At 50.9% G+C, this 12530-nt stretch overlaps 1 protein-coding gene across 2 annotated transcripts in view; it reads left to right on the forward strand.

Annotated features, from left to right (window-relative positions):
• Window positions 1–638: 638 nt before the first annotated feature.
• Window positions 639–12530, forward strand: part of NSMF (NMDA receptor synaptonuclear signaling and neuronal migration factor) — a 52609-nt gene continuing 40717 nt past the window's right edge. Inside the window, exons 1-2 of one of the 2 annotated variants that reach the window (XM_064523615.1) lie at window positions 639–930; window positions 9606–9667. In XM_064523615.1, coding sequence (XP_064379685.1) covers window positions 824–930; window positions 9606–9667 — 169 coding nt within the window. In that variant the 5' untranslated portion in view covers window positions 639–823. The remainder of the gene's footprint in view (window positions 931–9605; window positions 9668–12530) is intronic. The other variant, XM_064523616.1, reaches the window with a different exon arrangement.

A 12530-nucleotide genomic window follows, 5' to 3' on the forward strand; every position in this document is an offset into this window, starting at 1 on the left:
AAGCCTACATACGGGAATTGCATGGAAAATCACTCGGGACTTGGCGGATGGGGCGGCTAGTGGGAACAGGGGTGGGAACTCCTCCCGCGGGGCTGAAGCATCCGGCCAACGCGAGGAAGGTGTCCGTGCCAGCGGCGAGGGCAGGGCCTGGTGCTGCGGGGGCACGGAGAGGGTGCCCACCGCTTCCTACAGCTGCCTCAGGGCAGCGGTACTGGACCTCCCCGCAAGCCGAAGGGGTGACGTTACCGAAGGAGCGTTTGTATCGGCCCTTCGGCGCTGTGGAGTTAGAAACCTGAGGTAAGCAGTGACCTTGGGACGCTGCCCTGGTCCTGCAACACCCTCCAGGCCAGCGCGAGCAGAGGGCACGTGCCCCCGCGCGCAGACAGCGATGCTCGCCGGGGTCGGGGCGCCCACGGGGCACCTGCCCAAGCCCCTTCATTTCCGCGAGGGCCCGGGCAGGGCGAGGCGGCCCCGACCCCGGCCCCGGCCCCGGCTCGTCCCCGCTCCCGCGCGGAGCCGCGCAGGGGGAAGCGGCGGCCCCGGCCCCGCCGCCATGATGTCAACCGCGGAGGAGGGCGCTGCCGGCCAAATATAGCGGCGCTTCCTGGGCGGCGGGCCGCGCCCGGGCCCTCCCTCCTGCCGCAGTCAATGAGGAGGCAGCGGGCGCGGCGGAGCGCTGCACTCGCCGGGGGCAGCGCGGCGGCGGCGGCGGCGGCGGCGGGGCGGGGGCGCGGCGCCATGGCGGGGCGGTGAGGGGAGGCGAGCGAGCGGCGCGCGGCGGCAGCCGGCCCCGCCGCGGCATGGGCAGCCGCGGGGTCGGGCGATGAGCGCTCCGCCGGCCGCTGCCCCCCGCGCGAATATGGGCACAGCCGTGTCCAAAAGGAAGACGCTGAGGAACGAGGCCATGTCGTCGGTGGCGGCCAAAGTGAGGTAGGTGGGTGGGTGGGGGCGGGCGGGCGCCGCGGGGAGGCCCGGGGCCCCTCGGACGCCGGGGGGCGAGCGCGGCCCCCGAGGCAGCCCCGCGGCACCGGCCTTGCGCTGCGGGGCCGCGCCGAGCCCCGGGGCAGCCGGGGGCCGTCGGGGCAGGGCGCTCCGCGGGGCCGTTCCGCGCCCCCCGGGAGCCGGGGGGGGGCCGCGCGCGGTGGGAGCCTGGGGGGCACCGGCGGGCGCCGTCGGTGCCGCCGGCCCGTCGCCGCCACACCGGGCCCGTGCCCAACCCTCGGAGCGGCGGTGGGTCCCCGGCGGTGCCGCCCGCTCCCGGCCCGGCTGGCGGCAGCCCGGGGTTTCGCTGGCGGTGCCCGGCGCGGGAGCTCGGCCCGGCTGCGCGTCGCGCGCGAGGGGCTGCTCGGACGTGGCGGTGTCAGGGCTGGAGCGTCGCGATCTCGGGGAGCTGCAAGCGCGGTCGGTGTGTAACGGGCTGAAATCCCATCTGCGGGGCCGAGGGCAAAGCCAGCGGCTTTCTTGAAGGGGTCTTGTGCCTATGTAGGGGAAACCTATTGCATGAAAATCCTGACCCGCCAAATCTGCACCTTGCAAGGTCCCGCACTGCCCAGATGAAAGATTTGGGTTTATAGGGTGTCGGTTATGTTCTTACGTTATTTATCTCACAGTACAGAGTTTTATCTATTGCCTGTTCCTGGTGCTGTTAAAATCAGACACAGCAGAGCCTAGAAAAATGTATTTTTTGCTCAGTTGCACTTCACGTTTAAAAAGCTATCGCAGACAAGCTTCGCTTTTTTGACCGTTGCCCGGAAGGATTGCAATGACCCTTCTGCTGCTCTGCAGTGCAAGTGTCACAGCAATCAGCCGGTGGCAATCTGGGGGCCCTGGCGCAGCTTCTTTGCTGGTTCTACAGCGCGGCTGTGTAAAGGGGTAGATCTGCTAGTGTCTCTGCTGCATCCGGATTAACTCTTCACTGCTGGAAAAAATGGGAAGAAATAAACTTCTCAGCTGCATTACGTAAAGCCTCCTCGGTGCTAGACAAAATGACGTGAGAGTAACCTGGAGTCCTGTGTAGGACTCGGTCCATGCTGCTTTGACAGAGATCTCGGTCACCTGAGACTGTAACGCAGCGCTACGACATCCCCAGCGGGCTAGAAGGGAGATAGTCGTATGGCTCAAAGTGAAGTGATCCAAAGGGGTGTATATAGTGTTGGCTGTGTTGTAAAGAAACCCATCCTTCAAAAGCTGGAGCGTGTCTGGAGAGAGTCGTCCTAACCAGGAACTTTTCCCCACGTTGCGGTGCGCTGTGTTCATAACTATTAACGAAAGCGTCAGCGCTTTCCCCAGCGTTCAAAGATAGGGAGGTGAAATTCGCTTCAGCGTGTGTCAGTCCAGTGGATATTATAGCAATGACACAGACTGCACCGCAGAAGTTTTAAAGGAGCTCTGGGAAACAGCATTTCTCTTCGGTGGAATTAGAAAGCTTGTCACCCAAATAACACCTTCGGTGATGGATAAGAAGAATTCAAATGGCAGTGTGGGTGTTTGACGGCAGCTAAGGCATTTTGAAAGCCACGGCCTCAGCCTGCAGCAAGACGGGCAGCTGCTGCTCAAGGGGTATCAACTCTGGAGAGTCCCAGCGGGACCGAGGTTCTTGTTTGCTCTGTGCCTGCGGTAAATACTGATGTGCTCCTGCTAGTTTTTGTGGGGGAGCTGAGGTGTCTGTTGGTAGTGTGAATTGTGGTGCTTTGCTCAGAAAAGTTAGCTGAATGGGTTGGGTGGAGGAACATAAAGTCTTTGAGGGGCGTCCGCTCATGTAGACCATGCCACAGGGCATATGCCCATGTATGTGCGTCCCCCTTTTTATTCCCTGCTTTAGAAATGCCTAACCAAAAAGAAGCCTTTGCGGAGGGCAGGAACTTGGTGAGAAGCTCCCTGCATTGCTCGTTTGTGTGAAGCCGGCGCTGGTGGGGAGCAAGCCCTGCCTGCGTGCCGCAGCTCCTGGCGCATCCTGGTCTGTGCCTCACCCATCTTCCCCATCCTCAGAATTTCTCGGCAGTGATGATCCGCCTGCTGAAAGCTTTCCTCCAGGCATCTTGGGGCGCGTCATACGTAGCTCCTCTACTCTGTCCTGGGCCCTCCATGAATCCCTTGTGTGCTTATCTACCTTCTCTGTGGAGAGGACTCTGCAGGACAGTAGATAGAGTTACAGAGCTGGAATATTCTGTCCTTGCCAAGAGGGCTGGGGACTTGTTATCCACACGGGTAATCTGTTGTGCTGCAGTGATCAGGACCCCAGCGATTTTGTGTGGGAACCTGCTCACATGCTGCGGAGGGAGATGCTCTGCGATGGTTTCTCCGCACCTCCTGAGCTCTGTTCTGTTCAGATTTTGCCTGGGGCAGGAAACTCTTCTTTTTGTTGAGAGAAAAATCATCTCCTGGAATTTGCTGTGAGTCCAAGTGGCAGCTGATGTATATGCATCAAGTGTGGCTGAAGTATGTGTGTGCATTTGACTGTCTTACTGAGCAGGGAGGATAATTTGTTTGCTGTTGCGAGTAATGCGGTCTAAGCAGAAGGTGCAAGCTCCCTGGATTCTTAAATTAAAATCTCTGCAGAGCAACTCGAGGGAGGCTCCTGTCCCAGGAGAATTAATTAAGCTCCATGCAGTTTGTTGTGTGCTAGGACTTTTAAACAGCTCCTTAAAAATAATAGCATGGTTGCCCGATGGTGGCATTATGGAGGGGATCCGTGATGCTACCATGTTTTATCTGTGTAGTCTTGTCTTCTCCCGAGAGATTTGCAGGAAACTGTGCGCTGATTCTGCGCACCGCACCCTGGAAGCGCGTAGGGCTTGGTGGTGTTGCTCTGCTCCAATTTAAAACACTCATGTGAGATCTCACTGTCATGATGTGTTTCTTTCATAAATGTGTGAAGTCTTTCCACCGTGTGCCTTTGCCTTGCAGCTTCTGGGGAACATGTGCGGGATGGAGGGCTGGCACAGTTGTCCTTGAGTCGTGACCTTGGTACGGGCGCTCCACTGAAAGCTCCCAGGCTGCTGCGGTTAGGACTTGAGCAGAGTCTCTTCAGGGTCTTTGCCTGAGTAGTGTCTGACACACTGTCCTTGGGCTTCCTTATCGCATCTTCAAGGGCACAGATGAACCAACGCCTATGGAAGTGAGCTCTCCTGGTCCTTGCTGCCTTAGCCCCTGCAGAACAGTGCTGGCAACCCAAATGCAGCAGTAAAATAAGTCTTTTCTTTTCCTGGAGCTCTGTGTTACTCTAGCCTACAGCTTCTCTTTGGGGGGCACACGATAATGTGAGCAAATAGGTGTGAGAACTTTGCAGGGCGTTCCAGAACCATCTCTCCTTTCTATAGTTAGCCCAAGAAATACTTGAATTGAGAGTGTGATTCATCTTACGCAATTTCAGGGGTTCGACAGGTTGGCGTCCAGGCCAGGGTGCCCCAGAGAGGGATGAGAATTTGGCGTCACTGCCTCTCTGCTGACCACGGAGAGGCCAGAGGATTAGTTTAAACAAAGCCACAAAGGTTTAGCTGCTGAAAAAGGGTAAATCTTGCGTGGGCGAAATGCCACGATACTTATATATGTTCCTTGCCCCAGGTTTCTTTCTGCTTGAGCAATTTTTGGCTTAAATCAGGGTTCTTCATGCAGTCTAAATTCCCTTTTTCTGCTTGCGACTTTTCCTGTGAGTGGTAAAAACTCTCTCATGCTTTCGATTACCATTTTCAACGTCTCTGTGCTGTGTCCTCTTTTGTACTGCCCAAGCTTTGTGAATATAAGTTCTTTCAAGACTCTGGCATCTCTGACCTCAAGATCTATCTCTAACATCCCATTTCTTTTTCCTGAATTTGAAAATTTTACTTTTCCAGGTCCCATCTTGCTACACAGATACTGCAGAAAACTAACTTTTGTCAGGATATTGTTACTATTAGGTTTAAACAACTTGTGTATCTACACTCTCTAATGATTGAACTGTTAACTAGTGACATGTGGGCAGCGTTCGCGTCTCTGCTTAGTGCAAAGAGCAGGATTGCGGCTGCCGGAGGACCGAAGTCCTGATGATGCAGGTGGTCCCTTCGCTCCTCTTTTCCTGAGATGCAGCACTGTCAGATGCTATCGCAACAGATCCGTGCTGCAAATCCCCTGTGCAGTAGTCCTGAAGGGTCACGAGGAGGGAGATATTCTTTATTTTTCCTGGTAATTTTTCCGTGAATGCTCCAGGTTCCACTTAGCCTGCTGCTGTGCTCTAAATGGAGTCATCACAGGGCTTTCATGTATCTTTGAGTGTTTCACTACGGATTTCTTTGCTCAGGTCTGTGTCATTTTGGTGGGTTGCATTAATTTGCGTGCATTAACTTCTCATAGCTGTTAGTATGCATCAAGGTCCCTTTTATCCTGTTGATGTGATTATGTCAGAGACAAAAAGACTTTTCCATGCTCATCATGTTGCAGTTGAGATCTTTGTTACTTCTAGCAGACGCGTATCTGTGTTTCTCTGCAAAATCTGTTTGTCTCCCTTCCAGACCTCAGTCCAGCTTTGACATTTAACACACAGTGAGTAATGAAAAATGCCCACAGACGGGCAACTGCCTTTGCTATCTGTGTTGTGCTACCCCATTCCACCCTTTGCACTCTTGACATCATTCTTCTGGTGAAGAGGAAGCTGGAGGAGATAGTGGTGCTTTCTCTGAGGTATTTTCTTCTTTTCTTCACCGGTTATAGCCGGTAGCTCAGCGTACTAAGGCTGTGGTCCCTGGTTGATAGCCTTTTGTCAAATCAAGCTCTACTGACTGTGTAACACGCAGGTCTGATCTGCCACTAACATGAAAAGGTCCCTCTAGATGAGTCAGGGCGAGACTTGTCATGTCGTCAGCTGATTACTTCTCAGTGCTTCCTGCTCATTTGTATGCGGCTTTCGCAGTGTCATCTGCTTAAGTTTATAGCTCATCTGCCCATGTGTCTGTAAGGCACCTTGTACCTGATCTCATTTATGTGAAACAAGTTTCCTTTCTTAACCTCTTGCCAGTTAAATTATCCTGAGGTCTGTCGGCTCTGAGCCCTGCTGAAGGGTTTTCTGCCTACACCATCGGTAGGCTTGACAGGACTTCAACTATGTTGGCTGTGATGGTAGTGACAGAACTGAGCTGAGAGAAAACTATGATCATACGACTCGTATTAATACTGTGTGAATTACAGAAATAGAAAAGAATGGGTAGAATAGAGCAGTTGTCATCTGTTCGCCTTTTATTGACGTGACTTTGATCGTGTCGGTGGATAGCCAAGGAGATGGGGTAAATGGCACGTTAGCGATACTGGCAGATGCCGATAAACTGGGGTAACTGTGAGCACAGTGAGGGCAGAGAAAGAACGCAAAAGGCTTGGCAAGGAGAGACGAGGCATAAGGAGCAACCCCGGCCGACTGAGAGTCCCCTTGGCAAAGGGCACATGGAGACATCTGCGGGAGATCAGCTGAGGCACAGCCAAGGAGAAGCCGGTGGCACTTGGGAAGCAAAAATGTAGAAGGGAACCACTGAGATAATAGGCAAAAAATTAGTCTGAAGTTCGCGGTGCAATTGGCTGGAAAACCCCCATTGCACACTGTGCTGTGCAGGCTTCAGTGGCTGATTAGCCGTCGCTAGATAACTGTGATCGGGTGTCCGCATTAACTAGCTCTTAGATTGGCCGGCAGCACCTGAGAGCAGTGGAAGCGGAACAGCAACGACATATCTGCAGATCCAGCCTGCGGTGGACAGCAGTGTTTTTGAGTAGCTCTGTCTTTCTCGAGTGTGCTTGCGATCCACAAGAAGTCTGGATAGCCACGCGTTCTCTGGGAGCTCTGGCACACGGGATTTCCCCCCCTACCACTTCCACTTGGGGGACTGGGAGAGTGAGACTGGAGGCTCTGCAGCACCCTTGTGCCCTGGGGCTATTCCCAGTGGCACCACTGTCACTGTGCGACGGGGTGGGGTGGAGGGTGGCAGTGCTTCTCTCTGGTGCCACATTAACCATTTGCAGTTGGGTCATAAGAAATGCTTGCTACGAATTTTTTGAGCTTGTGGTTTGCAAGTTAAAGGTGAAGCATTGGTTCAGATTTTAAGGCAGACAGATTAGCTTTGGGCATTGGCAGAGATGAATGGGGGACAATGATCAATGAACTAAGATGCACTTAGAACTTTTGAACTAGTTAGAAACTAAATTTTATCTTTGTATTTCAAATTATTCTTATATAAAGCTCCATGCTCACTCGCTGATAATTTGCCTGAGAACATGCACATGATGATGTCCTTTACGTGGAATGACTGCTGATGCACAAGAGAAGCTTCAGAGCCTTCCCCCAGGGTATAAGTGTCCAGTTGGTGAGTGGTGTTAGTGACGGCTTGCAAGGAGAGATGTTTCTGCGGGAAGCCGTGGTGCCCCAGAAGTCTTGGTGGAAGAGATCTTGTCAGCGTCTAGCCCAGCCTCCCGCTTGGAGCAGGGCTGTTGCCAGTGCTCAGTCGGGTCAGCCATGGCTTTGTCTAGCTGAGTCTTTTCCACCTCGAAGATGGAGTGCGCGAGTAGCTCACCAGTGCTCTCGTAGCCATGTAGGCTGATGTTCCCACGCTGCAGCTCCCAAATTTGCATTTGTCCATTGCCAGGACAAAGTGCTGCTTTTTGCCCAGGTAGAAGGGAGGAAGTGGTGGGTGCAAGGAACGTCCACGAGGCTTTTGTCCTCCCCATATGGGTGAACAGTGGTCGTCATCCCTTGGTTCTTTGTAGCGAGGGTTGCCGTGCTAATTGTACAGCTCCCCACGTGAGGTAGAGCCTCTGCGTGACCTTCTCTGGAGGTGCTTAGGCATGGGGGAAGACAGTTTGGGCAGCTGTCATCCCAGGTTGGTGTCTAAAGGTACAGCCTGGTATTAGACAGGCAGGAATCTGGAAATAGGGAGAGCCTCCGCTCTGTTCGTTCGCCCGTAACAATGCAGAAGGCTGAACCTCGCCTCCTGCACAGCTCCAACTGCGCTGCTCCAAAGCATTTTGTATTTGGCTGTGCTAAAATTTAGTCCCAGAGAGATTAAATTGCTCTCTTCCTCATTGTTCATATCGATCGTCTGTTGCTGGCTGTGGGTGACAAATGGACTTCCCACTCCTTCCAGCTCTAGTCACTCTCGGGGGTACATGGCAGCTTGATTAATCTTTGCGCCGTTGGGAGGAGGTGTACAAAGCAGTGGGAGAAAATCCTGGCTAAACGGGTAGGGGGGTATGATGCTCCCTCGGGCAGCAGAGTAGAAGGTCGTTTTGGAGGTCAAAGACATTTTGCACTTGGACGTGTAACAGCTGTAATTAGTGCGGCCTTTGGGGGCAGCGAGTGTCGCTTGAGCTGGAGGGGAGCTTGGAGAGGACCGTTCTGAGGCTGAGCACCGCTGAGGGGGGAGGACAGTGGGTGCGATGCTCTGGCATGGCGAGCCCTCCCTGCTGCAGCACGTCTTCCCCTCTTCCCCCAGTGAGAGATGCCGGTGTGCTTGCACACTGAGTGCTCGGCTGCTGCTTTTCCTTGGCTTGGCTGACCAAGGAGGTGAGGGACTGTTTGATCTCGCTGTCTGCCAGCCTCCCTGCCGGACTGTCTATTGGCAAATTTCAGGTAGATTGTATGTGACGCTGCAGACCTCGGAGAGACCGAGTTCTGCAGACCTGGGGAAAACATATGGCCAGGGAAATCCGGTATTTGCACCTCGGAGTGACAGGTCTGTTGGGTACAGGAGAGCAAGCACAGCAGCACGATGTTACAAATGCTGTGGCCGTAGGAGGTTGGAGATTGTATATTTACTGTATACCAGGGAGGGCATGCCTCAGCCAAGGTTCCCTTTCCTGTGTAGGTTGAACTTGGAAAGCTTTTAGCAGACTGGGATGTTCATAGGATTATGTAGAACTTGATGTCTGATAAAGTTTCCGCTTACTTTGCCTGGTTGAATTTTAGTATGTTTGAGTGAGCACTCGGTCATCCATGGGACCGGATTCCCTTGGAGAACAAGGAACTGCTTTCTTGGGTCTTGTGGTGGTTCTCAAATACAATTGTCCACTAATCTGAGTACTGAGATATAGTGGTGCTTGAGAACTTGGGGTGAAGGGAGGTGAGATGGATATTGGCATTACCAGCTAAGCTGTGATTGCTGATAGACAGGGATATTCAGAACCAGAGCAGAAAGACAGGGTGGGGCAATGGTTGGGACTGGAATGGGGAGACCTTGTCCTCTGGGCTGCTGGGAGGAGTTTAACTTGGACAGGGGTGGTTAGAAACAGCGACCCAGTTCCTAGCCAGCAGATGTGTGTGTTCACAGAAACAAATCCAAAATTAACATGGGTGTGTTTTTCTGTTTTTCTTCATTGTCAGCAGAGAAGCTGAAGACTAAACTCGTCTTGGACTTTTAGTCCAACCTCATTTAAGGAAACGCTTTGGCCAGGGGAAAACTGAGGCATGATAGAGGCAGGAGCCGCCACTGCTATTGCAGCACACTTGAGTTGGTGTCACCTGAAGCTGAAGGAAAGATAGATGTAGGAAAACAGCATTATACTAAACTGTTTTTTCAATCTTTTCTTGTCCTTTAACCAGTACCCATTTCTTTCTTTCTCTCCCTTGCTGCCTTCCGTGATGCTTGGACGTGCAGAGCGGCAAGGGCTTTTGGAGAATATCTTTCACAAAACCATCCTGAGGGTAGGAACGGCTCAGGTAAGAGAAGTGGCATGTATTTTTTATATTTGTATGCAGATGACACCTTTTTTTAATAGATCTTAGAATTAAAAAATGCATTTATGTAGCATAAAGGGTCAGTGTGCGATGTCAGCAGGTGAGAGACAGAAGTCACTTTATGGATCTGTGTGAAGCCCTTGAGGAAAAAAGGCAGTTTGGTGACTCATGGGGTGGGTGGGCGGGCTGTGGGAGCAAGTTCGGTTTTAGCAGACAAGTGCCCTGTCATAAATTCACCTGTAGAGTTATGTCCTTGGAAGATATTTCAGCTGAAAAATAAGGATGGCACTACAGGTGGCTACTGCACTGGTTTGTCACTCCTAGGTCTTGCTTTTACTGTGGAATAAAAAAAGGTGAGTTATGGCGTGTTAACTGATGTGCTTAGCGTATGTGGAGTGATGTGTGTATGCTGGTCAAGATGATCTCTGGATTTATTCCCAGGGCTTGCTTCAACAGGGGGTTACAATGAGAGTTGCCTTGTCTAGTTGAGGACATCAGCATGTGCTAGCTAACATGTTAATTTTTTTAGCCTCAGAATTGTCCCTGTCAGCCTGTGATGAGTTCCACTGATGGGCTGGGGGGCATAAGAGAGATTTGCTCTACTTTTAGCAGGGCTGTGTTTTCTCTGAGGAAAGAAAACATTTTGCAGACACTAAATTCGCTACAAAAAATCCTATAGAAAATCCTAAGAAAACTAGTAGCAGATTGGTCTATAGCATCAATCTCTTCTGTGGGGATATTATGTGCTATTTTATATAAAAGGTAAGCATGTGTGTTTATTTAGGCTAGAAATGCTTCTTCCTTAAAGTATGTGCCCAATCACACTAGCCTTTGACAGTCAGCTGTATGAGTCCCGGCCTTTCTTCTTGGATCTGTTCTGATGACCTTCAAGTTGTCCTTGTCTGAATTGTACTTGCTTTGTGAATGAAAGGACTTTAAAAAGATGTAGTGCTATTCTTCGATTTTTCAGCCTTGAGAAATTCCAGTGACATATTACTTTATTAATAGTACTTATTCTAAGAACAACCCACAGTGGTGGTGGGGAGAAAAGAGTAGAAAAAGGCTGAAGTTTGTTAAAACTGAGATCGAAAGTCTGTGAGACAGAGGAAAGGAAAGGATTGGACAGGGTTGGACAGAGACAGGCCGTTCGTATCTGAGGAGGCTTCCCAGAACAGGAACAGCATCCTTTATTGTGGCCATTTTTGCAGATGTTTCTGTCAGCTGGAGCCTTTTTTGGTCCTTTTCTGCGATCCCTGACCTCAGTTTCCCAACAGGAGGGAAGCCTCCTGCCCACTTTGTAGTATCCTTGGCTGTAGCTAAGGAGAACCTGAAAATAGAGCTAATCTGACCGTGTTGTGGCTGGACAATGTTCTGCTGTGGGTCTCCCTGGAGTTGCCGCACATAAGAATAACAGAGCTCATGTTGCTCATGTGTGTCTGTGCTTATGGCATATCTGTGCTCTCAAGGGCAACCTTCTCTTGCTCAGTGCCCCCTTAGTATATAAGATTTGAGATCCTATTTCAGTCCAAGTGAATTTAGTTACTGTAGATATGAATCAAGTAGAGAGGTGTATGCATGAATATACCACAGTCCTTATGGGATCTTGAACTGTAACTAAACTAATGATGTTCCCTAGAAATGACTGTAAATGCCTACAGAAGAGGAGGAACATTTTTTAAGTCATCCTCTGAAATTCTGTAGCATATAATTTAACACAGTCTGTTACATTTCTTTATTGACAATCGTGATAGGAAGGTTATTATTTTACAAAAATTCTGAGATTAGAAAATCTGGCCCCATTTCATGGGTCCCAGTTGTCTAATTATAGAGAAGTCTTTCTTGCCTGCAGAAGTGCTGTATGTCTCAGTGTTGCTTTTGTGGGTTTCTAAACACTTCACCTCTGGCTCAACAGAGCACTTAAGCTTTATGATTAGCTTTGATCTGATGACTCCAGTGGAACAAATGAAGGGTCTGTTCTATGATAATTGAAGATGTAGCACATATAGGATTTGCTCTAACTCATCAACTTGGCTGAAGAGAGCAGGAAGCCCACCAGTATCCTGCAGTTAAATTTACACTCACGTATGTAGGTGGCTCTGGTCCAGAAAGCTCAGCATGCTGAAGAGTTGAGCTCTCAGTGCCTGTGTACATGCCTCTTGTGTATGTTCTGTGTGTGGTTGGGTGTATTTCTGCTCATAGCATGCTGGACTGTTACCATGAATGTCTTTGCCTGGTGGGATAGGCCTGCTTTCTGGAGTAATAACCACAGGTATGTACTGGGGTGATTGCTCCTGGCACTGTCAGCAGATTGCAGTTGGGATCAAGGCTATAACATGCAAGTGAATTGAAGGAGATGGGCCTTGACTTTAGTAGTTTGTAGTCCGGAAAAAAGGTTTAAGAGACTCCTGAATGGGATGTAAGGTAGTTGATGAACACAATGACAAAAAAGGGTTGTGGTCATTGAGAAGCAGGAAGAGAATGTGGCAGAGCCATCACTGGGACAGAGATGACTGCGTAGTTGTTAGTTCAACACTGAAGGCTTAACCAGAGTTGAGCATTCAGAAGAGCAACGTTTCTAGTAAGTCCAGACTATCTGGCCAGGACCTGGTCAGTCAGACAGCCCATGTGTTAGGAAGGGTTCTTGACAAAATCTGAGAAAAGGTTGCCATCCTGTGTTTTTTCTCCTGAAATAGCCAGGTGTTTGCACAATGTTCACTTTCTTTTCAGTGCTGGTTACTGGGAGTCTGAGATCCGCGTGTTCCTGGTTAGCTGCTTCCTTTCTCTCACTCCTGCTTCTCTTGCCCAGTGCTGGAGTTTGTGGCAGCAGCTGATTCATATGGCTTCA

Source organism: Dromaius novaehollandiae, chromosome 20 (assembly GCF_036370855.1).
Source record: "Dromaius novaehollandiae isolate bDroNov1 chromosome 20, bDroNov1.hap1, whole genome shotgun sequence".
Lineage (NCBI taxonomy): Eukaryota > Metazoa > Chordata > Aves > Casuariiformes > Dromaiidae > Dromaius > Dromaius novaehollandiae.